General features: G+C 43.0%; 9 protein-coding genes across 19 annotated transcripts in view; 3 read left to right on the forward strand and 6 right to left on the reverse strand.

The window, feature by feature from the left end:
* Positions 1-5,633, forward strand: part of LOC132261056 (kinesin-like protein KIF13B) — a 28,016-nt gene extending 22,383 nt beyond the window's left edge. For 2 of the 10 annotated variants that reach the window (XM_059759571.1, XM_059759576.1), the window contains 9 exons: positions 211-240; positions 395-533; positions 598-699; positions 1,410-1,424; positions 2,647-2,712; positions 2,848-3,729; positions 4,146-4,270; positions 4,335-4,512; positions 4,590-5,633. In XM_059759571.1, the coding sequence (XP_059615554.1) occupies positions 211-240; positions 395-533; positions 598-699; positions 1,410-1,424; positions 2,647-2,712; positions 2,848-3,729; positions 4,146-4,270; positions 4,335-4,512; positions 4,590-4,648 (1,596 nt within the window). In that variant the 3' untranslated portion in view covers positions 4,649-5,633. The remainder of the gene's footprint in view (positions 1-210; positions 241-394; positions 534-597; positions 700-1,409; positions 1,425-2,646; positions 2,713-2,847; positions 3,730-4,145; positions 4,271-4,334; positions 4,513-4,589) is intronic. The other 8 variants (XM_059759573.1, XM_059759580.1, XM_059759575.1 and 5 more) reach the window with 6 other exon arrangements.
* Positions 5,634-5,763: 130 nt separating this feature from the next.
* On the reverse strand, positions 5,764-8,779 carry LOC132261058 (chitotriosidase-1-like). Its single transcript, XM_059759581.1, has 2 exons — positions 8,674-8,779; positions 5,764-8,608 (listed from the first exon to the last, which is right to left on the reverse strand). Exons 1-2 carry the CDS (start codon positions 8,735-8,737, stop codon positions 7,422-7,424), a joined length of 1,251 nt encoding a protein of 416 aa, XP_059615564.1. The 5' UTR covers positions 8,738-8,779; the 3' UTR covers positions 5,764-7,421.
* A 191-nt stretch (positions 8,780-8,970) lies between these two features.
* On the reverse strand, positions 8,971-10,255 carry LOC132259093 (chitinase-3-like protein 1). Its single transcript, XM_059756637.1, has 2 exons — positions 10,186-10,255; positions 8,971-10,130 (listed from the first exon to the last, which is right to left on the reverse strand). Exons 1-2 carry the CDS (start codon positions 10,253-10,255, stop codon positions 8,971-8,973), a joined length of 1,230 nt encoding a protein of 409 aa, XP_059612620.1.
* Positions 10,256-10,400: 145 nt separating this feature from the next.
* Positions 10,401-12,654, reverse strand: LOC132259334 (chitinase-3-like protein 1). Of its 2 annotated transcripts, XM_059756911.1 has the most exons (4): positions 12,409-12,648; positions 11,800-12,346; positions 11,113-11,680; positions 10,401-10,643 (listed from the first exon to the last, which is right to left on the reverse strand). In XM_059756911.1, the coding sequence occupies exons 1-4, from the start codon at positions 12,467-12,469 to the stop codon at positions 10,419-10,421; spliced, it is 1,401 nt and encodes a 466-aa protein (XP_059612894.1). In that variant the 5' UTR covers positions 12,470-12,648; the 3' UTR covers positions 10,401-10,418. The 2 variants fall into 2 exon arrangements, with proteins under 2 accessions (XP_059612894.1, XP_059612893.1); XM_059756910.1 differs by lacking the exon at positions 10,401-10,643 and having other exon boundaries at positions 10,699-11,680; positions 12,409-12,654.
* A 215-nt stretch (positions 12,655-12,869) lies between these two features.
* LOC132259668 (uncharacterized) lies at positions 12,870-14,831 on the reverse strand. Its single transcript, XM_059757395.1, has 2 exons — positions 13,312-14,831; positions 12,870-13,250 (listed from the first exon to the last, which is right to left on the reverse strand). Exon 1 carries the CDS (start codon positions 14,821-14,823, stop codon positions 13,528-13,530), a length of 1,296 nt encoding a protein of 431 aa, XP_059613378.1. The 5' UTR covers positions 14,824-14,831; the 3' UTR covers positions 12,870-13,250; positions 13,312-13,527.
* Positions 14,832-16,108: 1,277 nt separating this feature from the next.
* On the reverse strand, positions 16,109-19,068 carry LOC132259094 (uncharacterized). Its single transcript, XM_059756638.1, has 3 exons — positions 18,966-19,068; positions 17,638-17,881; positions 16,109-17,206 (listed from the first exon to the last, which is right to left on the reverse strand). Exons 1-3 carry the CDS (start codon positions 19,066-19,068, stop codon positions 16,714-16,716), a joined length of 840 nt encoding a protein of 279 aa, XP_059612621.1. The 3' UTR covers positions 16,109-16,713.
* LOC132259732 (general odorant-binding protein 67-like) lies at positions 18,967-20,033 on the forward strand. Its single transcript, XM_059757482.1, has 3 exons — positions 18,967-19,264; positions 19,327-19,771; positions 19,833-20,033. The coding sequence occupies exons 1-3, from the start codon at positions 19,166-19,168 to the stop codon at positions 19,892-19,894; spliced, it is 606 nt and encodes a 201-aa protein (XP_059613465.1). The 5' UTR covers positions 18,967-19,165; the 3' UTR covers positions 19,895-20,033.
* A 117-nt stretch (positions 20,034-20,150) lies between these two features.
* On the forward strand, positions 20,151-21,685 carry LOC132259735 (general odorant-binding protein 66-like). The gene is made up of 2 exons (XM_059757484.1): positions 20,151-20,526; positions 21,135-21,685. Exons 1-2 carry the CDS (start codon positions 20,257-20,259, stop codon positions 21,507-21,509), a joined length of 645 nt encoding a protein of 214 aa, XP_059613467.1. The 5' UTR covers positions 20,151-20,256; the 3' UTR covers positions 21,510-21,685.
* A 126-nt stretch (positions 21,686-21,811) lies between these two features.
* Positions 21,812-23,355, reverse strand: LOC132259733 (adenylate kinase). The gene is made up of 5 exons (XM_059757483.1): positions 23,255-23,355; positions 22,977-23,083; positions 22,548-22,784; positions 22,316-22,483; positions 21,812-22,245 (listed from the first exon to the last, which is right to left on the reverse strand). The coding sequence occupies exons 2-5, from the start codon at positions 23,073-23,075 to the stop codon at positions 22,024-22,026; spliced, it is 726 nt and encodes a 241-aa protein (XP_059613466.1). The 5' UTR covers positions 23,076-23,083; positions 23,255-23,355; the 3' UTR covers positions 21,812-22,023.
* Positions 23,356-23,360: the final 5 nt, after the last annotated feature.

Raw genomic sequence — 23,360 nt, forward strand, 5'->3', positions numbered from 1 at the left:
CCCTAAAAATTTGCAATCCTTTTTATTTCTCGTTTGTGTCTCTGTATTTGTACTTAATCATATAAATGATGACTTTATATAGTTGTAAGAAATTAACTCACTTTTACACATTGCTTACTGTTTTTTGCTGTCTCTGTCTCTCTGCGTGTAATCATTTGCAAATCATGCAAAAAAACAAACTATTCAATTTCACAAATCAAAAAATATCAGGCTGTAAAAGAAACTGCAAATATTGGTGGCGTAAGTATTTGTTTGTTCAAAACTGTAACGTGCATGTTGATAAATCAATCTTGTCAATACAATTTTCACTATAATATTGATTGCTCTCTTCTCATATGCTTTGGCGTCCCTCGAGAGCGACAAATTAATGCTTTTGTTTCATATGCGAATGCAGATTATGCGCTTCGACACATCGATGGAGTCTCTCATTACCGTTGGTCGTTCGGAATCATTTGCTGACTTGAACAATCCCGAATATGGCGTGTCCAGATCCTTCATGGCATCACAGATTCACCGCGATCTCCTGTCTCAGAGTGAGTGTGCGCGTGTAAAAGAGGCTTTTACGGTTAATAACATTGGAAATTGGGAATATTTCAGCAGCGACAAATCGTGATTTTGGCATGAGGAACCGACACAGTTTCGGCGGAAAGGCAGGAAATGAAGAAACAATGACGGGAAGTGGAAAGCCATTTGGCATAGGTAAGAGAACATTGAATTTCTTGACTATTCAACACACCCTCAAATGTAATATCTATGCGAAATAATTGATATAATGCCAGAAATGATAAGGAGGAGGAAAATAGATAATGTTTTAATTTGCAAGGAAGTTGACTTAGGAAGTTTTGTGAGAAAAGCAGGTTAAAGTAACACATAGCAGACTTAGAGTTTGAAGTGTTTGATAGAATATAGAAGGTTTATTTAGAATAGTTTCAGTTGAGGGACAATTTATGTGTGATTTAACACTTAAGGTATTGCAATATTTTATGTCCAAATTGCTTTCGCTTTCAAGTGATACATATATAAACAAGAAAAATTGTAATTTTAATTTCCTTCTCACTCTATTTCTCTCTAGCACTATCTTACCTTTCACATGCAGAGAGAATAGCAGATCAATTCTGGGTGAAATGTACTTTTTTTACAACCTTGAATTCTTGTGAGACATTTTGGTCATGATTCTTCATCAAAATTCATGACACTGTAACCCAAATTGATCTGTTAAATTGCAAGAGAATTATCTTATTAAAAAGAACAAGAAAAAAAGACACGAGAAACGAGAGAAATTTGGCGAAGAGCAGTTCAAAATTAATTTATTTCCGATTATCTCTCTTTTTTAAATCGTCTCTGCCACCTTCACCATTCAACCCATAAATACATCAACTTATCTTCGTTGTGTTACGTTTCACGTCAAGGCTCTATCTTGTCAGGTAAACGGCCAGAAAGGACATGAGATGTGATGTTTTGTTGAGAAAGACTTTTTGTGATGACAAAGAAGAGACAAAAAAATCTCTCTATCTTTCACATGTGATGAAGAGATAGATGGATGAATATTTGTTATTTGTACAAAAGTTGCACAAGACGATTTATGGTTTATTTATTCTTGGATGAAGATTTTGTCGAAAAAACACAAATTGATGAAAAAAAAAGATATTTCTATCTTGAACGAGACTGAGTAATATTTAAATAGAGGCTTGACTTTGATCAACAGTTGAAATTGGCAAAAGTTTTTGGATATCTATTTTATATTTTTTTTATGGCCTGTTATTGTTCCGCAATTTATCTTTGTTACATACAATTATCTTTCTTTTAGTTAATGTTACAGTGAAAGAAAGGAAACATCATTAGTTCTGTTGCGCGCATGCATTTTATCTCTTTCTATCTGTAATTAGTTGTTAATTAATGTGATAAGTAATCTGTGGTGGGTTTTGTGGTAATATTTTGCAAAATTTGTGTGTATGCGTAATTATTAAATTTTCCAATTCTCTGAGGAAAATTAGCTTTTCCCCCCATGAAACAATGCCAGCTCTCAAGTTGTGTGTATGTTGCAAAATGTGGCCACAAACAAGTTGTGTATTTATCACATTTTCTCTCTTTCCTCCTGTTTCATGTTTTTTTTTCATGCATCCCACCATCATAATTGCCTTAAAATTCAATTAACGTTCCCTTTGATTTCCTCTTGTCGATGTTTCGTGGATGGATTGAAAAGTGTGATTTATTTATGGAAAATTGATTCGTCAATATAAATGGACAGAACCATAGAGAAGACTGAAAGGGTGTTAGACGTTCATTAGGCGTAATAATTGTATTAGTTCTTTTACATATTCTCTCTAGATGTGGGTAAAAATGATTAACAAAGAGTAGTTTAATCGTTTATTCTCTTCTATATATTTGTAAATTTGTTGTTAGATAACATTTCTTTCCATTTAGATTTTCATTGTAATTCGTTTTGGGTAGATTTTTCCCCTAAGAAAAGTAAAAAAAAAAAAGATGAGGAAAAAATAGAGAAGGATTCTCATGTGAATAATAGAATTCCTCAACTATAACCATTCTTTATGATAGCAAAACTATAAATATGTGATGAGATATTAATGTAATTAATTCTTAATCCTTCTGTTTCCCACCCACTCACACACAATATTCGGAATGCAGCTCGACCGACCTTCCTTAATCTCAATCTGAATCTAAATTCATTGAGGTTGCAGCAGCCGACAAAACGTAATTCACAGTTTCTCTCCTAGAGTTTTATCTCTTTCAGTTCCATCTCATTTTCATTTATTGCCGACAAAATGTGTGTTTTCCAGCTGAATTTATTCGTTTTATTGGAGATCATTTGCTTGGTTTGTCTTGCAGCATCGCCAGCCAATAGTAAACTGGGTGGTTTCCGCATGACGACCCTTCATGAGGAACCACTGGGTCAGAAGGCGCTTTTGGAGGAGCCAGAAGACAGCTACAGTGATCCAGAGTATGGAGATTATGAGTCTTATGAGGTGAAGACGTCGCAGAAGGTCAAAACCATGTCTCGAATGACGGGCTCTCGCACGATGGACTCTCTCATGGACATTGGCAGCTCGTCTGGCCATCTGATGAACTTCACCAGCACCTCCACATCGTCCAACTCCTCCACCACGTCCTCCAACTCGTCAGGATCTGGCGCCGCTGCGGGCGCGACAGCGCTGAAGAGCGCCGCAGGCGTTGGCACGCCGAGCATGAGCTCGTCAGCATCGAGTGGCTACGGATCTCAGGCGGTTTCCCTGGGGAATCTCACGAGCGATGACGCTCTGTCGCTGCGCTCGATGAGTGTTGACGAGACTCCGGATCTGGACAGATCCTCCTCAGCGTCGCCGCCGACGAGAGGCAGCGCCAAGACGGATGTGACAACGCCCTACACGCCCAGCGGGGGACAGAAGCGCGTCAATCCCTTCCTGAAAGACATGGTCGTTGTGGAGCCAACCGAACGGAAACCCCTGACGCCAACCAGAGAGCATCCGCTGCAAGATCTCGCCGAGGAGGGCAAGAATTCCGACGAGGAGGACGACGAAGACTATCCAAACAAGGTGGACATAAATGAGAATCGCTCGACAAAGGCGATTTCCCGTGAGGATGACTCGGGATCTGATGGCAGTGGCAAGAGAAGCAACGGCCAAGTGGTGAAGCGGAAGAAGAGTCAGAACACAGTGCAAAACAACTCAAATAGAGCATCATCAGAGACAGATTCATCTGATAAGATGGAAGGTAATGTGTGTGTATTCAATCTTTTCACCGCATGTTCTCTTTCCGAACCATTGAATCGCGCCTTGAGTGGGTAGCAAAAGAGTCAATTCACTCGGAAGAGTTCACATTTCACTTGCGTCTCAAATGTGATTCATCAATGGTTGATAAATAATAAGCTGAGTGAAGCTGATTTTCGCGAAGTTTTGCGATAAATGTGTAATCATTCCACTTGTGATTTGATTATGAAGTTTGATTGATAAGATTCTATTAAATACTTCCTGATATTAAGCTTGATTTCTAAATTGCTTTACAATCGCAAAATTTCACTTTATTGCGTGTAATTCGTAATTTGTTATCACTTGAGGTGGCAGAAATATGATTTTCCACTTGACTGTGATTCAATTAATGTGCTTTCTTCGCCTTTTGCACGCCTACAGACGAGTCGCAAGGCAAGGCGGCTGATGGAAATGTTCCAGATTGGGTTGTCGTGGGCGAGAGCGTCCTTATTCGTCCCTACAACACCAGCGGAGTTATTAGTTTCGTCGGTGGCACTCATTTCCAGGTGAGTTGATGGCTTGTGCCTCTTGTTTTGGGTTGAGTTTGACCTTTTGGGGTGGCTTTTGCAGGGCGGCACGTGGGTTGGCGTAGAGTTGGACACGCCGACAGGAAAGAATGACGGCACTGTTCAGGGCATCACTTACTTCACGTGCAAACCGAAGCACGGCATTTTCGTGCGAGCTGACAAGTTGATTTTGGACAAGAGAGGACGCGCCATGAGAACGTACAAAGCCGAAAAGCTCAAGGGTGAGGCAATTGGAATTTTGGATGGTTTTGGTGGTGAAATTGAGGGCTAATCGATTGGTTTTTGCTCCACTTTGCAGGGGAAGAGAAGGCGAAGGGCCGCTCGGACGTGGCCAGCGTCGTGACGGGGCGCAAATGATTGTTCCACAAGTGTTCGCACCAGGACAGCCGTGGGACTCCGCCCCGCGTCGTCCGGGTGGCGAGCAGAAGTGCGAGTGCGCCGAGGAGATTTCAGAACTACTGAACAGGAAAAAATCCACACTCTAGCGCGAAAAGTCAGTGTTTAACTGCTTGTTGTCTTTTCTCCGTTACAAGAAAAAAAGTATCACACAAATTTATTTTTACAATCGTGACAGTATCTTATGTTTAGTGCATATCTTGTTGGGAAGTTTGTATTATGAATTATTTCACATTGTCTTTTATGTGTACGGAAAAGAAACATCGAATTGATGGATGTTTTGTCTTCTGTGAAAGTGGTTAAATATGTAACTGAGGTGCAATATTAGTATTCTGTTTTGGGTTTTTATATATATCTAAACAAAAAAAAAAGAATTGTCAGTATTTTTTCCCCTTTTTGCAAAATAATGATAAATTGAGAAAGAAAGCATTCCATTTCACATGCACTTTTAGCACTTTAGATGATGAAGAAGAGAAAGAAAAAAGAGAGCAAAGAAGTCATTGAGAGAAGAGAGCATATTGATATCCTTTTAGATGAAGATAAATGAAATCTACTTACAAATCTCTAAGAAAATGATGAAAAATGTCTATTATAACGTATTCTATACTTCAAAAATGTTAGCAAGATTTTTCATTTGAATTTCCGCTTCTAAATGTGTGGGAAGAAAATCTTTTAATCATAGTGTGTAAAGACATTTTCAATGATGAAAAACCTCATAAGCAATTTTTACTGCTCATTCTTTAGAGAGGCGAGAAAGCGAGGCGGGAAGATAAGGAAGAAAACATTTAACAATAGATCCTGCAAATGAAATAAAAAACAAAGAGAATTGTCCAAAAAAGTAATAGTGAGGAAGAAAAGACAAAATAAGTGTGCCAATTACCAAAATATCCACGAGAAATATCATCAAATTGAGTGAATTTAGCAGAAGATGATTAATGAAAGACATTACATAAGAAAAACGTCCCTTTTCACCAGAAAAAAATGCAAGTAAATGAATTTTACACTCTTTAAATAAGGCGTCTCCATCCATGAATAAAAGATGAAATCATTAATTTTTACAAAGAATAAAGAAATTGAATAAAGAAGAATAAAATCTTGATATATCAAACTTTGTCCAACAATTTTACCACATAATATATTTTATTGATGAATTTGCAAAAAAAAAACTTGAGAAAGCATAAAGAACTACAAATTGTGTGTACATAAGAAAAATGAATTTCAACATGAATTTTATCCATCCGTCATTGGAATTTTTCTCTTTCAAGTGGTGAATATTGACAAAAGAATAAAAATACAATTCAAATCGTCCAGGAAAATTAAATTTTTTCAACTTTTTGGCTAATATTTTAGAGAGAGAGAGAAAATGGCAAAATTCGCAACACGAGTATTTTTTAGTTGAATTTGACATAAAAATTTAGTGAAAAAACGTGCACAAGAATTGCCCAAAAATGATAAAGTATATTAAAAGTAAAAAAAAATATTGCTTACAACTTCTCTTAAGAAGCATTAACCTAATGAATTAAAGTACATATGTTAGAGCTCTTTCTTCAATTGTAAGTGTAAATAAATGATAGATTGACAGAATAATGAAGAAACCATGTGAGAAGATCCCAAATAGAAATTATATTCATATGAAGCAAGGGAGGAACTTTAGAAATTTCTGCAAAGTAGGAATTAGTAGATTGAATAAACCAGTAATAAAACTTAGCGAGAAAACGTAGATTGGCAGCGAAAGTAGAGCGGCAAGAAGTAGAACAGGAATAACTTGTAGGTGTTTATTAATTTATGCTACATTTTAAGCTGGAAATCACACTGAATTTTACAATTCACTTTAAGTTTTGATCGTGATATCGTGAGAAGTTGATTTGTGCGGGACTCGGAAAAGGAGAAGATTTATATTTACTATTTTTTAGTTGAAAATATTGCATTGAATCATTGTGTTATTAGTTAGTGTTTTATTTAAAGAACGTTCTTAAAAAAAAACATTTGCCATATTATGAAAGATGAAGAAAGTGAGGAAAAAGAAGAGACAGAAAGAGCATATTTTGATGATGGAATAAAAGAAAAGAAAAGCTATTTGCTATTTTGCGCCCAAAATGATAAGAAGGTTAAAGTAAAGCAACTTATAATTTTATAAATAAATTATGAAGAAGAAAATGATTAGCGAAGAATGTGGAAATAATATTTAGGCAATGTGAGGTGAAAAAGCTAATAAAAAAATATATTGTCATAAAGAGAAGAGGAAAACCTTAAAAACTAATAACATATGAATAGCAGTCATGTTCATTCCAAAATTGTATGTTTAAAGGAATAAATTTCAGAAAAGTCTCAATCATTCTTTGACATATCAAACATTGTATTGGCTTATCGGCGTTTTTAGGAATGTCATGAGCATTATCTACAATCCAATTCACTCCTCTTTTCAGGTTCATCAATTTCACCCGCCATCAATCACCATCGAGGGTGATTTTTCTGCTCCACAAAAGCTTTATCAACGCAACAAGTGTTGTTGAGTGCGTAAGTGAAGTGTTGGCGAGAAAGATGTCCCATTAATTGTCTTTTTTTAAACAACTGTTGCTTCCGAAGATAAAGAGCTTTTGGGCACACAAGAAGAGTGAGTTTTACGACAGCTTTATCTGATTATTAAGTAAAAATCTGCTCTAGTCTCTAATTTACTTACACACTGTTCATGCTACACTGCTAAAAGTGCCAAAATAGTATAAGATTAAGTACTTCAATTAGGTAAATGGTTACCAGAAGTCTCCATGACATTCACGCACACCTTTCTATCTCCTTGTGCACTGTCCACACTTGTCTCATTTAAAGCTGCAATTATCGCATTGAGCAGAGGAAAAATTCCTCTTCCGCAGAATCCCTTGAAATCATCAGTCTCAATGCTATTTAGCAATAAACCGCCCAGTTTGAAGCTCTTCACGAATCTCGCCTTGATTCTGAGGCTTTCCTCATTGTCGTATCCAATCCACTGATCTTCCCTCGTGGAAAACGGCACTTTCTGCTCTTCGTCCCAGAAATCCTGCCAATTCTCAGTCAAGCGCTTTTCGCAGAGTTCATTGAAGCCCAAAATCCCAGAGTCATTCGTGTAAGGACCAGGATTGGAAGGGCCTGAGTGAGGAGATCCTGGAACATTTCCATCCGCCAGCATCTTAAATCCTCTCCCATAAGCAGCAACTCCAACGATGAGCTGCTGAGAAGGCGTTCCTCTCTCCAGCCAGTAGAAAACGCCTGCGTTAATGTTCTGAAGCAACTCCTGATTCTCTTCCCATGCTTTGGCGTAAAGTGGAGAGTTGTTGCCGATCTTTTCACCCCAAAATCCATGCATATCGAAGGTCTTTAATATGACAAAGTCCAGATACTTGCTTAACCGGGGAATTTTGTAGGCGGACTCTGCTGTATATTGCTCCGGAGCGACCAAAGCCGCCAAGATGTAGTGCTTTGGATGCAGAGCATGAGCTAAATCTCTCACGAGCAGCGTAAAGGCTTCTCTGTCCGTGGGTCTGCTGCCCTCTCGGTGGCCAGGATGCTGCCAATCCAAGTACATTCCGTCGAAATTGTACCTCTGCAGAAAGTGCAGGGAATTCTTCACGAATCTCTTCCTCAAATTCGCATTGTCTGCAATGTCTGAGAATGCCTTTGAGCCCTCGAACCATCCACCGATTGCCGCCAAGATCTTCAGCTCGGAATTGACTTCCTTCAATTTGATGAGCTTATTTATGTTTCCCAAGCCATAATTCTCCTCCAGATCCAGCCAAACGTCTCTCGAGAATATGTTGGCTTCGGAATCGATGCCAAAGAAGGTGTAGATTAAGTGAGTACAGAGAAATGGGTCAATTTGAGCTACGCCAAAGTGTCCATCACCCTTTCGATAGTGCGCCCACTTGCCATGAATGCAGAAGATATTCGCTGCAATAAATGTGGGAAAATACTGCTGAAATATGCTGGCAAATTGCCTATCGAACTATTCTTACACTCAGCTTCCGTGAAAACCAAAATTGTAAGGAAACAAGCAAATAAGATGAAGAACGTCTTCATTATTCACTTTAATGCTATTGCTTAGAACGGAGAAGTCAGACTGAAGATGGTGTATTCCGGAATATTTTGAAGACATCAAAAGTACGAATATTATCAAAAGGTTAAGTATTATCAGTAATATGCAATGTTGTGTGTTTTTATTCCCACAGGGGCAGCTAATTGTAGTGTCTAATTAAATGTTTTGTATACAATGCTCTCAATGTGTTATTTTCTTCTTCAGTCCCACAATTGCTTCACTCTTGTGGGCAAAATTTCCTCCGTCTTTGAAACTCCTTTGGGCTTTTCTCCTTAAAAGCCTCGTTAATCGCCTTGAGAAGCGGAAAAGTTCCTCTTCCACAGAATCCCTTGAAATCATCAGTCTCGATATTGCTGACCATCAAACCTCCAAGTTTGAAGCTCTTCACGAATCTCGCCTTGATTCTGAGGCTTTCCTCATTGTCGTATCCAATCCACTGATCTTCCCTCGTGGAAAACGGCACTTTCTGCTCTTCGTCCCAGAAATCCTGCCAATTCTCAGTCAAGCGCTTCTCACAGAGTTCATTGAAGCCCAGAAAGCCAGGATCGTTGCTGTGAATTCCTGCTGTCGAAGGGCCAGAGTGAGGAGATCCTGGTATATTTCTCCCTTCCGTGGACATCTGAAATCCCCTCCCATAAGTCGGAACCCCGAAGATGAGCTTCTCAGAAGGCGTTCCTCTCTTAAGATAGTGAAAAACCGCGCTTTGAATGTTCATGAAGCGCTCCATGTTCACTTCCCATGTTTTTGGGTAAAGCGGGGAATTGTGCCCAATTGTAGGTGCCCAAGATCCGTGCATATCAATTGTCTTCAGCATGACAAAGTCCACATACTTGCTCATTTGCGGAATATCGTAAGATGTTTCAGCAGAATTTGGCAGTGGATCGACAACGGCTGTTAAAATAAGATTTTTCTCATGCAAAGCTTTGGCCAGAGATTTCACGAGATGAGTAAATGCATTTCTATCTGAGGATCTGCTGCCTTCTCGCTGGCCAGGATACTCCCAATCCAGTGTCAATCCGTCAAAATTGTACTTCTGCAGAAAATCCAGACAATTCTTCACGAATCTCAACACTTTAGTACCATCATTGGCCACTGAGGAAAATGTCTGAGTGCCTTCATTCCAGCCGCCAATGTCCATCAAGATCTTCAGTTTGGGATTGACTTTCTTCAACGCTTCTAGCTTCCTCAAGTTCCCAAATCCGTAATTCTCCTCCAAGTCCAACCACAGATCTCTAATCACGATATTGGCTTCAGAATCAATGCCGAAGTAAGTGTAAACCAAGTGAGTGCAGAGAAAAGGATCAATCTCAGTTATGCCAAAGTGTCCATTTCCCTTGCGAAAGTGCGCCCACTTGCCGTGAAAGCAGAAGACATTCTCTAGAAAAATGTCTCGTTAGCAATAAATTCAGTAGGTTTTTGCTAAAGATCTCACTTTCTGCTTCCGGACGAGCGATAATGATCACAAAATTGATACAAAGAATCAAAGGAAAGAGTATTTCCATGACTTCACCGTGCACGAGACGAAACTTGAGACTGATTGTAAAAATTCAGAGTCTTTTTTGATGAGCAGAAGTGCGAGAATTCTTATCATGAGGTCGTGAATTTATCAGTTCACGAGCCTTCCGAGTTATTGAAATAATTGAGAGGGTTTTTTCTATTTTATTCCTATTCTCTTTTCAAACTACAATCAACCAGCGATGGCCAATTGCAGATGTTATTGACTGTATCGAAGACTAAACCTTCAGGACAGATGAATTGGTAAATATTTCCTCCTTCGCAAATATAGAAGACGTTGCACTGGTCAGGATCTCTTGAGAAGCCATCCTGAAGGCACTCTTGAGGCTTCTGCGTTGTCACTGAAGGCACCGGAGTCGTTTCGACTGGAGGAAACTGGAAAGTGAGTTCAGCAAAAACAATTAGTCACTTGAAACTATCTTTTACACGAGCAAGTTGCATGCAATTAGCAAAAGCGGTTATTTCGCAATTTAAAAAATACCACTTCACTTAACTTTCCTGCGGTTTTTGGTAAGCTTTATCACACTAGTGTTTTTAATCGCAAGAGTTGAATGAACTCTTTATTGAGATTCGGTATGGCTTACAATTCATTCTCACTGTTGTACGCGTCGGAAAGCATTTTCACATACTCTCCGTACAATTCACTGAAACTCTCAGAGAAAAACTTCTGCTTCAGCAGATTAAATTCAACAAATTTCTGATACTTTGGCTGAATAATCTTGAGGAAGAAATCATGAATGAACTTTTTCAGCATAGTGTTCTTCTGCCTCTCGGCGAGGAAGAGCATCTTGAAGTCTTCTGTGTCATTCTGGGTGTCAGTCTGAATGCCTTTCGGGATACTCACATTCGTTCCCAAGAGAGCGGAGTTGATCTCCTTGAGTAGCGGAAAGGCTCCTCTGCCGCAAAATCCCTTGAAGTCGTCAGTCTCGATGGACCACATCATCATGCCGCCAAGATTGTGACTCTGCACGTAATTCGCCTTGAATCTCAAACTCTTCTCGTCATCGTAGCCAATCCACTGGCTTCCCTTCGTCACGTACGGCACGAATTGCTGCTCATCCCAGTGATCTTCCCACTTTTGGCTCTGCCGAGTCTCGCACAGCTCATTGAAGCCCAGCATTCCGGGCGTCCTCGTGTGCGGCCCAGGATCAGAAGGGCCAGCATGAGGAGATCCCGGAGCACTCTGGCCGTTGATCATGCGAAATCCACGACCATAAGAAGGCACTCCGAGCAGAATCTTCTCACGAGGAGCGCCACTCTGTAGCCAATAACTGATGGCTGCGTCCACATTAAGTTGCCTCTCCCGCGCGGTCTCATCCCACGATCCTGCATAGAGTGGAGCATTGTTTCCGATCTTCTGGTCCCAGGAACCATGAAGATCATATGTCATAATCCCAATGTAGTCTAAATACCTGAAATTTGATGATGTTTATGCATTTCAAGTGTACCATGACTCTATCTCCCACTTGTTATTATTGATAAGAATTGAGACTTGTGTTGAGAGATACTACTTACTACTATACCTACTTACTTCCCAACTTCCGCAATGTCATAAGAGATTTCGGCTGAAAACTCCGCCGACGCTGTTGCAGCAGATAAAATGAACCCCTTGGCGTGCAGTGCTTCAGAGAGATCTTTTAAAAACAACGTGAAGGCCTTCTTATCAGTCGATGGATTGCCTCCGCGCTGTCCTGGATACTCCCAATCCATGTCCAGTCCGTCAAAGTGGAACTTCTCCAGGAACTCCACGGCGCTTTTCGCGAACCTCTTCCTTTTGGCCTCACTGTTGGCCACTTGGGAAAACGTCGTGCTTCCTTCATTCCATCCGCCAACAGCGGCGATTGTCTTCAGCTTGGGATTAAGTTTCTTCAGCTCGTTGAACTTCTTTATGTTCCCCAGGCCGTAGTTGTCTTCGAGGTCCAGCCAGGGATCGAGGATCCGAATGGCGCCCTCAGGAGCAATCCCGAAGAAGGCGTACACCAAGTGCGTGCAGAGAAAGGGATCGATTTGCGCCACACCGAACTTCCCATTTCCCTGGCGATAGTACGACCAAGTGCCGTGATAGCACACGATTTTCTCTGAGAAACGGAAAAGGAATCACTGAAAGAATCCTTTCGGTTGGGATCACTGTGAAACTCACGTTGTGCCCCAGAAAAGCTCACAAACGCCACCACAATTGCACTCAATAGTAGAATTCTCATTGTTGAGCTCTCGAGAAATTGATACTGATTCTCAACCGACTGACGCGCGGGCCTTTTATAGTCTCGCTGAAAGTTTATATAGAAAGAGGGAAATGGCTTATCAAACTGCCAGCTTTAATGTCAATATTAGTTGATACTTAAGAGAAAACTACAAAGACGCGACAATATCGGAAGGCATTTTTCATCGAATCTCTTTATGTCACTGCCAGGAATTTGGATAGGAAGTCATGTGAACGCTCTATGAATAACTCTTGACTATAAATTTAACTTCGGCACACCGCATCACTGCAGAATGATAAGGAGATTGACGTCTTTTATCATTCAATGCCAAGCAAATGACTGTTTTATCACACTTTTGTTTTGAGAACGCATGCACAGAAAATCGCACTGAACACAGTAGTTGCGTGAGACTCTCTTTTCATTGCTAAACCCCTTTTATTACCGACACCGCAAAATGTACAATGGAATTAGTATTCATATCCTGCGTATTGCTTCAAATGGAGATCCTTTTGGTTGTAGGTTTCCTGGAATTTCTTTGCCATCTCTGCAGCAGTCAAAGTCTGGTCGGCAGTCTTAACGAGAGTCTCGGTCTCGACACCAGTGGAGAACACTACAGAGTGTCCTTTCGCTCCAAGAGCGCCATAATCCACAGGAGTCTCTTCAACGGCTTTTTCTTCCATGGGTGCATGAACGTTCAGAAGATCGTATAAATACTTGGGATCCACATCGTAGTAAGGATCGACGTGAGAAGCTATAGGACTGACATAGTCAACAAGCAGTTCTGCAACATAAAAACCAGAATAAGATTCTAATCACTTAATCTCCCTTTATGGTATCCTTACTGTGGTCAACCGCAGGAAAAGCCCTCGCGCCTTCCTGGCAAAGGAAGACGAGGGCGAGGAACAGCAAGAAACTTGGTCTCATTGCGATGGATTTCAGAGTGGAACTGCATGGAAACTCCCCAGCGGAGGAGCGTGGCAATGGACAGTCGTGATGAGTGATATTGTTAAGTAATTAATCTAAAAATACTTTGGCACGATTCACGCTGTTTCCAAGTTCTACTTTCCGATAGAGATTCTCCTGGAAATCGTCGAAACGTCATCTGTGACCTGCTTCAGCAATCCCTTCCGTTCTCTTCTGCCGGAAATCACTTTGCCGTCTTTGTGATCAGAATTGTGTGAAACATTGTGAACTTCAACAGATCCTTTTCTCTTTTGTCTCATCGGACTTGCCTTTGGCTTCTTCACAGTATTCGTTTGCGGCTGTGTTTTCTTCGTTATCTGCTCATCTTCTGCGTTCACCACACTGCTAACTGATCCGTAGTCATCTTCTGGCATTGTATCGTTGCTTACGTCCTCCTTTGAGAACCCGTAATCTTCAATGCTTGGTCCTTCACTCAAATTATACGTGTCGTCCTCCTGCTTTGCATGGTTGCTTGTGATCTCAGTGGTTGCGTCTTCACCTAGTTCCGTTGCTTTCTGCGTCTCTTCTTCATAGATATTGATTCTGTCCACAATATAATCGCTCCTTTCACTGTCTTCTTCCGTTGTAATTGTTGTTTGATCAACTCTTTCTGTTGTTGTCTGCTCAATGCGTTCCGTTGTTGAGATAAGCATATCTGTCGATGTTTCCTCTGAATCCTTTAGACTGTTTTCAATCGTTGTACTTTCTGCTTCGTCGTAATTCATTCTAGGCATAATATCATCTCTATTATATACGATTGTTGATGATTCTTCCTCAATTGTACTATCAGGAATTGATTCAGTTGTCACATCACTTGTTACTTCAGCCGTCGACTGATTTTCATAATTTTCTTCAACTGTTTCTTCGTCGTATTCCGAATTATCATGGTAATAATGATAACGAGGCTTTATAGTCGTTGTTTGCATGTCATTATAATTTGCACCATCGACGTCCGTTTGCAGTTTGTATTCAGTTGTACTTTGATCCTCTTCCGTTGTCGTTTCCTTCTCACTTGTTTCCGTTGTCTCTGTTGTGTCATATATGCCAATTCTATCTGTAATATAGCTAGATTCTTCTTCAGATTCTCTTTTTGTAGTTTGCTCACTAACTTGTGTCGTCATTTCCGTTCCTTCAGTTGAAGCTTCATGTTCTGCAGTCGTAGTTTCCTGAGGCAATTCAGTTACTTGTTCTTCATGATTTATTCGAGACTCAATATTTTCTTCACCGCTTTGATAATATTCCTCGTGATTTGATATTGTTGATGTTCCTGGTGCTTCTTCATCAGGTTCTTCAGGAATTAAAGTTGTAGTTTCAACATCATATAATTTCTCTTCGGTATCATCAACTATTTCCACTGATTCGTCAACATTTACATCATCAGGAGACTTCATAGTCACAATTTCTGTCGATGTGCTTTGTTTCAATTCTTCATCGGCTTCAGTGTGACTTCCATAAAAATTACCATTGATTTCCGAATGAGTTTCAGTTTCAGCTTTTGTTGAATCCATTGAATCCTTCACTTCTTTCAAAGATTCTGTACCTCCTCCAAATCTCTCAGAAAATTTAAAAACTTTCTTGTTAACTGCACTTTCTTCTGAAGGTACATGAAAGATCTCAGAATATGCTGGACTCTCAGAAAATTCTTCAGGAGTGGTAAAAACTACTTTCGGCGTTTTTTCATAGTCAATTGTGATCTCCATCGAGTCTGCAGCCGCTTCGGCTTCGTCCTCACTCAAGAGGGAATCAACATCATATTCTGGTGATGTTGGATTAAATCTCTCCACCACTGGAGCTGTTCTCATGGGGTTTTCTTGAGAGTTTCCAGGCCAGACTGTGTTTTCCCGCGGCAGAAACTCACCGAAGATATTGGATCTTCTGCATCCTGACCAGCGTCTGTAGTTTTGCATCTGATAGAAGAAATCTCGCAACTTGAAGTATTGATCTTTCTGCAGACTCTGTGGTCGATGGATGTTCAGCAGTTTCTGCCTCAGCAAAGGAAAGCAAATGCGATCAATGATTTTGTCCGGAAGCTGCCAAATTTTGTGGAAATTCAGCTCCTCATGCGAGTAGAGGATAATGTCCGGTGGATAGATACCATTGAGGGCGAAGTAGCAGCATGCTTCCTCTGGAAAGGAATACAGATCGTTAAGCATTAACATACACAATCACTTTGAGTGTTTATCACGCTGAAATCGTGCTGAACATGAGTTGCAAGTGTGAAATTCTAACAGTTGTGATTCCACGTCACTGATTCCTACTCACTCCTTCTCGAGAGCCTTAATCCCAACTGCCTGGACTCCTGAATCAGGAAGATCACCGAGCACCACAAAACAATCCACACCTTATTCATGATCTCTCAACTGGTCATCACTTTCTGAGGCGATTCACTCACTAAATAGTCTATTTAAGGCGCGAATGGCACAAAGAGGCGAAAAGATGAGCAAAGAATTCTACCTTTGAGCACGAACTCACGAAATATCCAACACGTGACTTGAGAGCGTTCAATTTGGCGCGAATCAGCACAATTCATCGTCTTTTCTGTCTTCCATTGACCAGAAGATTAGAATCGCTCTCGCGACTTCCTGGACTTCACAGACACAGAGAGAATGCATTTAGCAGTGTCTCATTTCTTCGGGGAAGGAAAAAGTGAGGTGTAAAAATCAATTCCACTAGAAATTTATTGCTTGACGACAATTTTCATACATTGGATTGCAGAAATGCTTGCGATGGCCTCTCATAAGTGGTTTACGGTTGATACTCTCCTTGTAATTATTCCTTGTGCCGTAGGAAGATCCTAAATGGTATTTATTCTTGTACCGCATCTTCTTGGGCAGCTTCTTCTTCACCTCCTTGTGCTTCTGTGGCTTTTCTTGCAGTAAAGTAGTCGGTTTCTTGATACTTTCCTTGGACTGGACGAACAATTCAGCATCGATGGGAATCGAGAGCATCAGCGGAACTTCCAGGAGAAAGGGATGTGCCACAGGATCACCCTTGGTCCAGACAAGCTCACCAAGATCCGCTCTGCTAGAGTTGCCATCGTCGTAAATGTAGCAAATGTTGAATTCCGCACAGATTTCCACATAAACTTCTGTGGAATTGCACTCTCGAGAGCACTTTTCCTCAGCTGCACAAAGACTGCCTGCAAAAAGCACGATGAGGAATGCGAAAAAGTAGCTGATCGTTGGCATTTCTCGCTCAAGACTGATAAGACAACACCTCAAGCAACACCTGCAATCGTGCAGTGCAACAGAACGCCTTAATTGCCACCTCACGAGCGCCCATCAGTCCTTGTACACCACGTAAACCGTAGCCAACACGTAGAACTGGGCGTTCTCGTACTTGAAGTTGGCGAAATAGTCCATTATCGGGTCCATGAAGAGCTTCATTTTGTAGTCGATGGACTGAAGGAACTTCTCGATGATCGTCACGAGACACACCACGCGATAGCGCCTAAGATTCAGCATCTTCACGCGCGTCCGGATGTCCTTGGACAGCGCCTGGCACATCAGCTTCGCCCGGATGGGATCGTAGTCCTTGTTGTCCTCGTCCTCGGCCATCTTGCGCGCAATCGCCTCCTGAATCACGCCGCAAATCTTCTCAATCTTGATCTGCGGCGTCAGATAAAGACGCAGGCGACCCTGCTCCTCGGCCTCCTGGTCCAGCAGCGATTCCTGGTGTCTGTTGAAGCGCGCGCGACGCTGGCGCGAAGCCAGGCCCGCGGAGTCACTCATCAAGGCATTGAGACGGTTCGTGGACTTTGCCAGCTGAAGAGTTCTGCAAGAAAGTCGTTAGGCATTGATTTTCTGAGCGTGCAGCTGTGGTGGAATTCGTGGGGTGCACAATGGGGCGGAGTATTGATCTTCGAGAACGATAAATCACATTTCTTCTGGGCAGCTTTTAACCCTTGTTTGCAAACGAAAAATACGAACGAAAGCTCGTTAAATAAAACACATTTTAGTGCTTCATGGAAGAATAATATTAACAATTTTTGAAAAAACGATTTCTCTAGAATTTTAGATTATAAATCGTTTAAAATAATTTGGTGATTTATTCAAAACTTTGAAGCTCTGCCTTTTTCAATTCTACGATCCATTCGAACATCCACCAAAAATCCCTTTATTCAATTCCTAAACTCTCCCTTAAGTAGTTGCAAACTCTACATAAACACAATTAGCCGTCAAATTAGAATAACAGCATGAACTTACCGACTCCTCCATCCTTTGGCTGCCATCGTGTTGGAGGCGTTGGACGCGTTGGAAGAGCGCTCCTCCTGCTCAACACTGGCAGTGTGCTCAGACGAAGGTTCCACCTGAGACTGCATTTCATGTGGCGAATTGGGTGCTAAATTCCCTTCGGCGGTGTGACTTGTGTGTCTGTGGGTGACCTTTTCTGCTTCCAGCCCCCCGCCGCCGCCCCGACGCTCGAGAATGAGCCACTTGAGGTGTTTTTCTTCGACCCAAAACACCCCGATATATTTTACTGCCAACCTTCACCACTTCGCGCCACTCTTTAACGTAACTTTCGCCCCCACAAAGGATCGCAAGTCAATCATGCACACAAGCTCCGGCAACTCTATTAGATATAGCGCCGATATGGGCCGCAACTTCTTCGCCAGAGGGTGGCTCGCAAGGCGGAAGCCACAGCTTTTGCCGCTGATTTTATTTTCCCAACGCTCTGTGCGATTGTGCTCTGACTTCCTCCTTAATTCCTTGTCAGCCAGCGCGAGAATGTAATTTAAATAAAAATCTCCGTGTCTGTCTTAAACATCCGCTCTCGAATTACCCTGCAGAGGACTTTGCATGCTAAATGATAGTTCAATATTCCCACACTTTATTTATGCCCTTCCCCACCCAAGAAGACGCCCGTCCTCCTGAGAAATGTATTGAATTCTCTGGATATTTACGTGCATAGAAATTCGAGCCAAATTCGCGTATCACGGCAATAAAGAAGGGGTCTTTCATTGGAATTTGGCGCCAATTTCCCATTCGCAACTCCACCAGGAGGTGGAGGAGCTCTCCCACTCTCGGGCCTTTCATTCTCCAAGAAAAAGCCCGACCAAAAGAGAACCGCTTTCTCTCTTAAGCCTTCGAGAGAGTATCGAACAACAGTGTGAGTGGGCAAAAATCACTGAATGAGAAAGAATTTCGGATCCAGTCCCTTTCCGAAGGATTCGTGTCTATGATGAATTCCCCAAAAAGGCTATTAATTCAAATGAAAACAATTTAATGCCTCAACAATTGCCTTTCAATGTTTTCAATGGAGCGCCAAATTATTCTTTTTCATGTCACAACGTGAGATCATCACGACTTCCGCCCAAATGTCCGCGCGCTCTACTCGGCACGCGACTCTGCGCTGCTCACGCGAGGGAGAAGCCCGGACAGCCGAAGATGCGGGTCGATGGCTTTCCAGTGGTGGCGCGCGGGCTCACGGCCCAGGAATGAGGTCAAAAAGGCGCTGAATCACCTGCGGTGCAGCGCATTTTCCCACGTGCGGCCAAGACAACGCGGGAAAAAGCCGCGAAGCCACCAATTACCTGATCTCTGTGGCGGACGCCAAGGTTTAGCGCGATTGACTTGTTTTTGCATTGCAAAATTAACCAATTCCCGGAGAGCATTTTCACGACTAAACACAGCCATTGGCGTTTTTCTGTGGCCGCCCCACCGCGGCCGGATTAAAAGTCCATTGTCTCGCGGGACTTCGGCTCAGTTGAGTGCGGAGTGTTTAGCTGTGAAAATGGTCAGGATTGTGCCCTTCCTTCTCGCCATGGTGGCCTTCGTGGCTGTCGTGATTGACGGTCAGCAGGACTGTCGTCAGCCACCGCCTCTGAGGATTGTAAGGATGATTGCAGGCTGGGCTTCTAGAGCATCCGGCTTACTTTCTCTCTCTTTCGTCAGAATCCGCGCGAGTGTTGTCAGCAGCCAAAACTGATTAAGGACGCAATCTTCGCCGACTGCTTCCAGCGCTTCAGCTTGAAGAGCCGAAGCGCCAGGCACGGATCCGCCAGAGTGGTGCGCTCTCCGCGCAGAGGTCCTCCGCCCGGATTCCCGACAGCCTGTGTGGCCGAGTGCGTGTTCAACAACACCAATCTCTCAGTGGAAAATCCCGAGAGCATCTCAGAGCTCCTCGAGCAATCACCGACCGATATCCAGGACTGGGCGCCGATCTTCTCAGAGGGATTCGCCGCTTGCTCCAAGATTGTGCCAGAGAAGCTCCGCGAGAACGACGTAGACAAGCAAATTGCACGACAACTGGACGGTTGCAGTCCACTTCCGGGAGCCATCCTCACGTGCCTGCATTCGCACGTCTTCTCGCGATGCCCTCAGTCCGCCTGGAAGAACGGTGAGTCCCTAAAACTGAGTGTGCAGAGTGAACTCTAAGTCACTTCTCTCGCCATTCGCAGTGCCTGAGTGCGGCCAACTGAGAGACTTCTTCACGGCATGTCCGATCCCACCGTTTATCTAGCCACTTCTAGCCCATATCGTCATCAAAACGCCGCTGAGATCCTGCGCAAAACCCAGTGAAAATAGTCAGAAAAAGTATCAATTTTCCCAATGTATTCACACGCGTGGAAAAAAGGCAACAGGCCAAACAATAAACACAACTCTGTGGTTTTATTTCGTGCCTCTCGCCGCAAAAACCCTTAATTTTCCCAGCTACAATTACACTTCCGTCCACAATTCAATGGCCTTAATCAAATTATCCGCCACCACTTTGCCTCTTCGCACGAAAATCACATCCGCCGATTATATGCCGAAAAATTCAATTCCACGTTATTTAAGGCACTTTGAAATTGACACCGCAAATCATCTTCAGCGCGTCTCGCGATGGTGAAAGTACGTGAAGTGGCTGTGATTCTGTTCTCGTGCATTCTGGGAACTTTCGCGGACATTGTGGACTGCGAAGGACCACCGTCAATGCTCGCGAGCCCGGAAAACTGCTGTCAATTGCCGCAATTCTTCCCGGACGACGTCCTGAAGATGTGCTCAGACAACTACTCCAAAGTGGAATATCAGCCGCCAAGAAAGGCTCCAAGGGCGCCGCCTCTCCCAGCGCCGCTCCTCAAATCCATCACCGCGATCATCCCTCGAGGATGCGTGAGTAAATCATTGTTTTTACGATTCTGAGCTCCAGAGATTTACAGTTAGCACTACTAATGGCTAAATCGAATTGAGGAAAACCGAAAAAACACTCCAAAACCAATCAAAAACGAATAGAAAAACAATGTTTTTGATTATTTAGAATGAAAGAAATTTCATTTACGCTAAAATTTCGCTCTTTCTTGCTTGTAACAAATTTTTATCTGATTCTCACTAAAAACAACACGATAAGCAAACATTTTTTCTCAAATGAAAAATATTGAAATGTTCTTCAGCTGTAAGGAAAACGCAATTTGTGAAATTAACTACTCTTCAGGTAATTCAAGCGTGTATTTTCCATAAAGTATCACTGAATTACCAATTATCTTTTTATGCTACTCTGAGGTTTCTGATAGATGCACGTTTTCTTTGTACAGTTGTTAATTGCATAATTCATCATTGCTTATTCATATATTAAGAACAGAAGTGCAGTGAAAATGACTCACACAATTGATAAAAAGTTTGTAATAAACATCGGAAATTAGTTTTTCCTGGAACATCATTCAAACTTTCCAATCAAATTGAAGGATTAAAGGCGTTAAACCTGATTATTAATTATCTTTCAGTGCGTCTTTGAATGCGCCTTCAACGCCACTGGAATCAATCCCAGCGGCGGCCTGGACATGACGGACATCCCCAATTACTTCACGGGCATCGCGCAGAGCAACGCGGCCTGGCAAGACACCATGATTGACGCCCTTGAGTTCTGCGTGCGCGACACGCACAGCAAATTGCCCGGCTTCATGGCAATCGGCAACATGCCGCCGAACATCTCTGGCCAGAAGTACTGCAACCCAATGGCGGGATACCTCGTGGGCTGTCTGCACTCCTTCCTCTTCCAGCACTGCCCCGAGAGCCTGTGGCAGCAGTCTGCCGAGTGCCGCGAGCTGCGAACGTATCAGGAAAAGTGCCCTCTTCCTTTCGGCGTCAACGTGCAGTAAAATGAGTGAATAAATATTGCAGCGCAGAAGTTGTTCTTTTGAAAATCAACAAGTTGCGAGCAAAGTTCTCCCACTTAACAAGCACACGTCGAGACCCCCGTGCTAACAATGAGCATTCTGATTGAAATGTGTCCCAGAAACAAGTCTCTGGCATTTTATGTACACGCAGAACAATGTGATTTGTTCACATCCTACATTGAGGGAAAATCGCGCGGAGATCGCATTAATGCATCAGCGCGAAGAGAAGCGCGCGCTAGAGGTCAATGACGAGGGATCTCACAGCTGAGAGGCACAACACGAGATTCCTTAACATTCTCCCAAATATATTTCCTCTTCACTTTTACCATACTGCGGACGATTGCATTGAGGGATTCCGGTTGTGCTGATATGATCGGGAATGGAGGATTTGTTGTCTTGTATTTCTCTGCATTGAACTATTGGCGTTACCTTGTTGTGCTCTGTATCCCTTTGATTCTCTGCAACTCCCTGGCAAGTGTTCAGGCCGTGTGTCGCCTCAGATGCGAGCCCTCAGGCGCGAGGAGCGCTGCTTCAGGAATATACTGTCGATGTTCTGGAACACCTCGGAGGCCTTCTTGGCGGCGTCAACGCGATAATGCAGTCCGCGTAGGGCGTAGTAATCGACGAGGGGGCGGGTTTGCTTGTGATAGGCATCGAGACGCTTCTTCAGCGCCTCCACGTTGTCATCACTGCGCCGGATCAGCGGCTCTCCCGTCACCTGCCAAACAGATAACGCACATCTCTTCAGCACCTGAGACTCAAGAGAAGATTATCGTGCGCGCACTCACATCATCTTTCATGTGGGATTTCGGTGGATGAAACTCCTCATGATAAGAACGTCCGCTCGGCGGATGGATTAACCGTCCCGTGATCCGCCTCACGAGGAGACTGTCGTCAATGCCAAACTCCACGACTGCGTCCAGGCCGCTCTTGCGCTTCTCCAGCAACGTGTCCAGCTGCAAACGACAAACACATCACTCAAGCTTATCAATCAAAGTTGCACACTATCAAAGGTCACACCTTCTCGGCCTGAACGACCGTCCTGGGAAAGCCATCGAGCAGAAAGCCATTCCGACACTCTGGCTTGTCCAGATTGCTATCGATCATGTCCACTACGAGATCATCCGACACCAGCTTCCCCTCGTCCATCACTTTCTTCAGCTGCCCGCCCAGCTTGGAGCCCGAGGCGATCTCCGCCCGCAGCATGTCGCCCGTGGACAGGTGGCAGACGCAGAACTTCTCCTTCAGCAGCGGCGCCTGCAAAACATTACATAATCACCCCACTTTTCGCGCTCTGTCCGCGTGTGCCGTAACCGAGGTCGTTCACTCAAGGCCAGGCACCGGGAAATCAATGTTTTCTCTCCAGGAAATCCCTCTGGGACCCTCTCGGCCGCCCAGGAAGTGATTTCTTCGGCACTCTCTTTCTCTCCTGGGAAACTACAAACTCACCTGAGTGCCCTTGCCTGAGCCTGGAGGCCCCAGGAGGATGGCGTTGATGCCCGTGCTCTCCTCTTCATGCTTGAAAGCTGGCACAGCCTGCGGTGCCATGATTTAACCTAGAAAAGAGAAACGGAGAGAAAAATTACTTTTTCCTGGAAAAATACTGTCAAGTTGGTCAATTAATCAATTGCAAAAAGTCTCTGTGGACGCAAGTTGATGAATTCAATGGATTTCACCATGAATATCACTTGAGGAATGAGTAAATGAGGAGCAATTGTGGAGCTCACCTTCCTCTCCTGACTTGCCGGAACGAAAGAGAGAATTGTGATGTGTCTACAGATCCCGCCAGTCAAATATCCGTCATCGACGACACGTCCGTGGATAGTCACAAGA

Source organism: Phlebotomus argentipes, unplaced genomic scaffold, assembly GCF_947086385.1.
Source record: "Phlebotomus argentipes unplaced genomic scaffold, Phlebotomus argentipes genome assembly scaffold_18, whole genome shotgun sequence".
NCBI lineage: Eukaryota > Metazoa > Arthropoda > Insecta > Diptera > Psychodidae > Phlebotomus > Phlebotomus argentipes.

Excerpts from the sequence above, each read along its gene's own strand:
- LOC132259094 (XM_059756638.1), bottom strand. The coding sequence starts at position 19,068 with ATGGCTGTGTTTAGTCGTGAAAATGCTCTCCGGGAATTGGTTAATTTT. Across the intron at positions 17,882-18,965 it reads GCGTCCGCCACAGAGATCAG|AAAAACACCTCAAGTGGCTC; the intron begins GTAATTGGTGGC and ends TTTGGGTCGAAG. Across the intron at positions 17,207-17,637 it reads GCCAAAGGATGGAGGAGTCG|AACTCTTCAGCTGGCAAAGT; the intron begins GTAAGTTCATGC and ends ACTTTCTTGCAG.
- LOC132259733 (XM_059757483.1), bottom strand. The coding sequence starts at position 23,075 with ATGGCACCGCAGGCTGTGCCAGCTTTCAAGCATGAAGAGGAGAGCACG. Across the intron at positions 22,785-22,976 it reads GCTCAGGCAAGGGCACTCAG|GCGCCGCTGCTGAAGGAGAA; the intron begins GTGAGTTTGTAG and ends AATGTTTTGCAG. Across the intron at positions 22,246-22,315 it reads AATCCCACATGAAAGATGAT|GTGACGGGAGAGCCGCTGAT; the intron begins GTGAGTGCGCGC and ends TCTGTTTGGCAG.
- LOC132259668 (XM_059757395.1), bottom strand. The coding sequence starts at position 14,823 with ATGAAGTCTCCTGATGATGTAAATGTTGACGAATCAGTGGAAATAGTT.
- LOC132259732 (XM_059757482.1), top strand. The coding sequence starts at position 19,166 with ATGGTCAGGATTGTGCCCTTCCTTCTCGCCATGGTGGCCTTCGTGGCT. Across the intron at positions 19,265-19,326 it reads AGCCACCGCCTCTGAGGATT|AATCCGCGCGAGTGTTGTCA; the intron begins GTAAGGATGATT and ends CTCTTTCGTCAG. Across the intron at positions 19,772-19,832 it reads TCAGTCCGCCTGGAAGAACG|TGCCTGAGTGCGGCCAACTG; the intron begins GTGAGTCCCTAA and ends CGCCATTCGCAG.
- LOC132259735 (XM_059757484.1), top strand. The coding sequence starts at position 20,257 with ATGGTGAAAGTACGTGAAGTGGCTGTGATTCTGTTCTCGTGCATTCTG. Across the intron at positions 20,527-21,134 it reads CGATCATCCCTCGAGGATGC|TGCGTCTTTGAATGCGCCTT; the intron begins GTGAGTAAATCA and ends ATTATCTTTCAG.
- LOC132259093 (XM_059756637.1), bottom strand. The coding sequence starts at position 10,255 with ATGGAAATACTCTTTCCTTTGATTCTTTGTATCAATTTTGTGATCATT. Across the intron at positions 10,131-10,185 it reads CGCTCGTCCGGAAGCAGAAA|AGAATGTCTTCTGCTTTCAC; the intron begins GTGAGATCTTTA and ends ACATTTTTCTAG.
- LOC132259334 (XM_059756910.1), bottom strand. The coding sequence starts at position 12,469 with ATGAGAATTCTACTATTGAGTGCAATTGTGGTGGCGTTTGTGAGCTTT. Across the intron at positions 12,347-12,408 it reads GAGCTTTTCTGGGGCACAAC|AGAAAATCGTGTGCTATCAC; the intron begins GTGAGTTTCACA and ends TCCGTTTCTCAG. Across the intron at positions 11,681-11,799 it reads GACATTGCGGAAGTTGGGAA|GTATTTAGACTACATTGGGA; the intron begins GTAAGTAGGTAT and ends ATCAAATTTCAG.
- LOC132261058 (XM_059759581.1), bottom strand. The coding sequence starts at position 8,737 with ATGAAGACGTTCTTCATCTTATTTGCTTGTTTCCTTACAATTTTGGTT. Across the intron at positions 8,609-8,673 it reads GGTTTTCACGGAAGCTGAGT|CGAATATCTTCTGCATTCAT; the intron begins GTAAGAATAGTT and ends CATTTATTGCAG.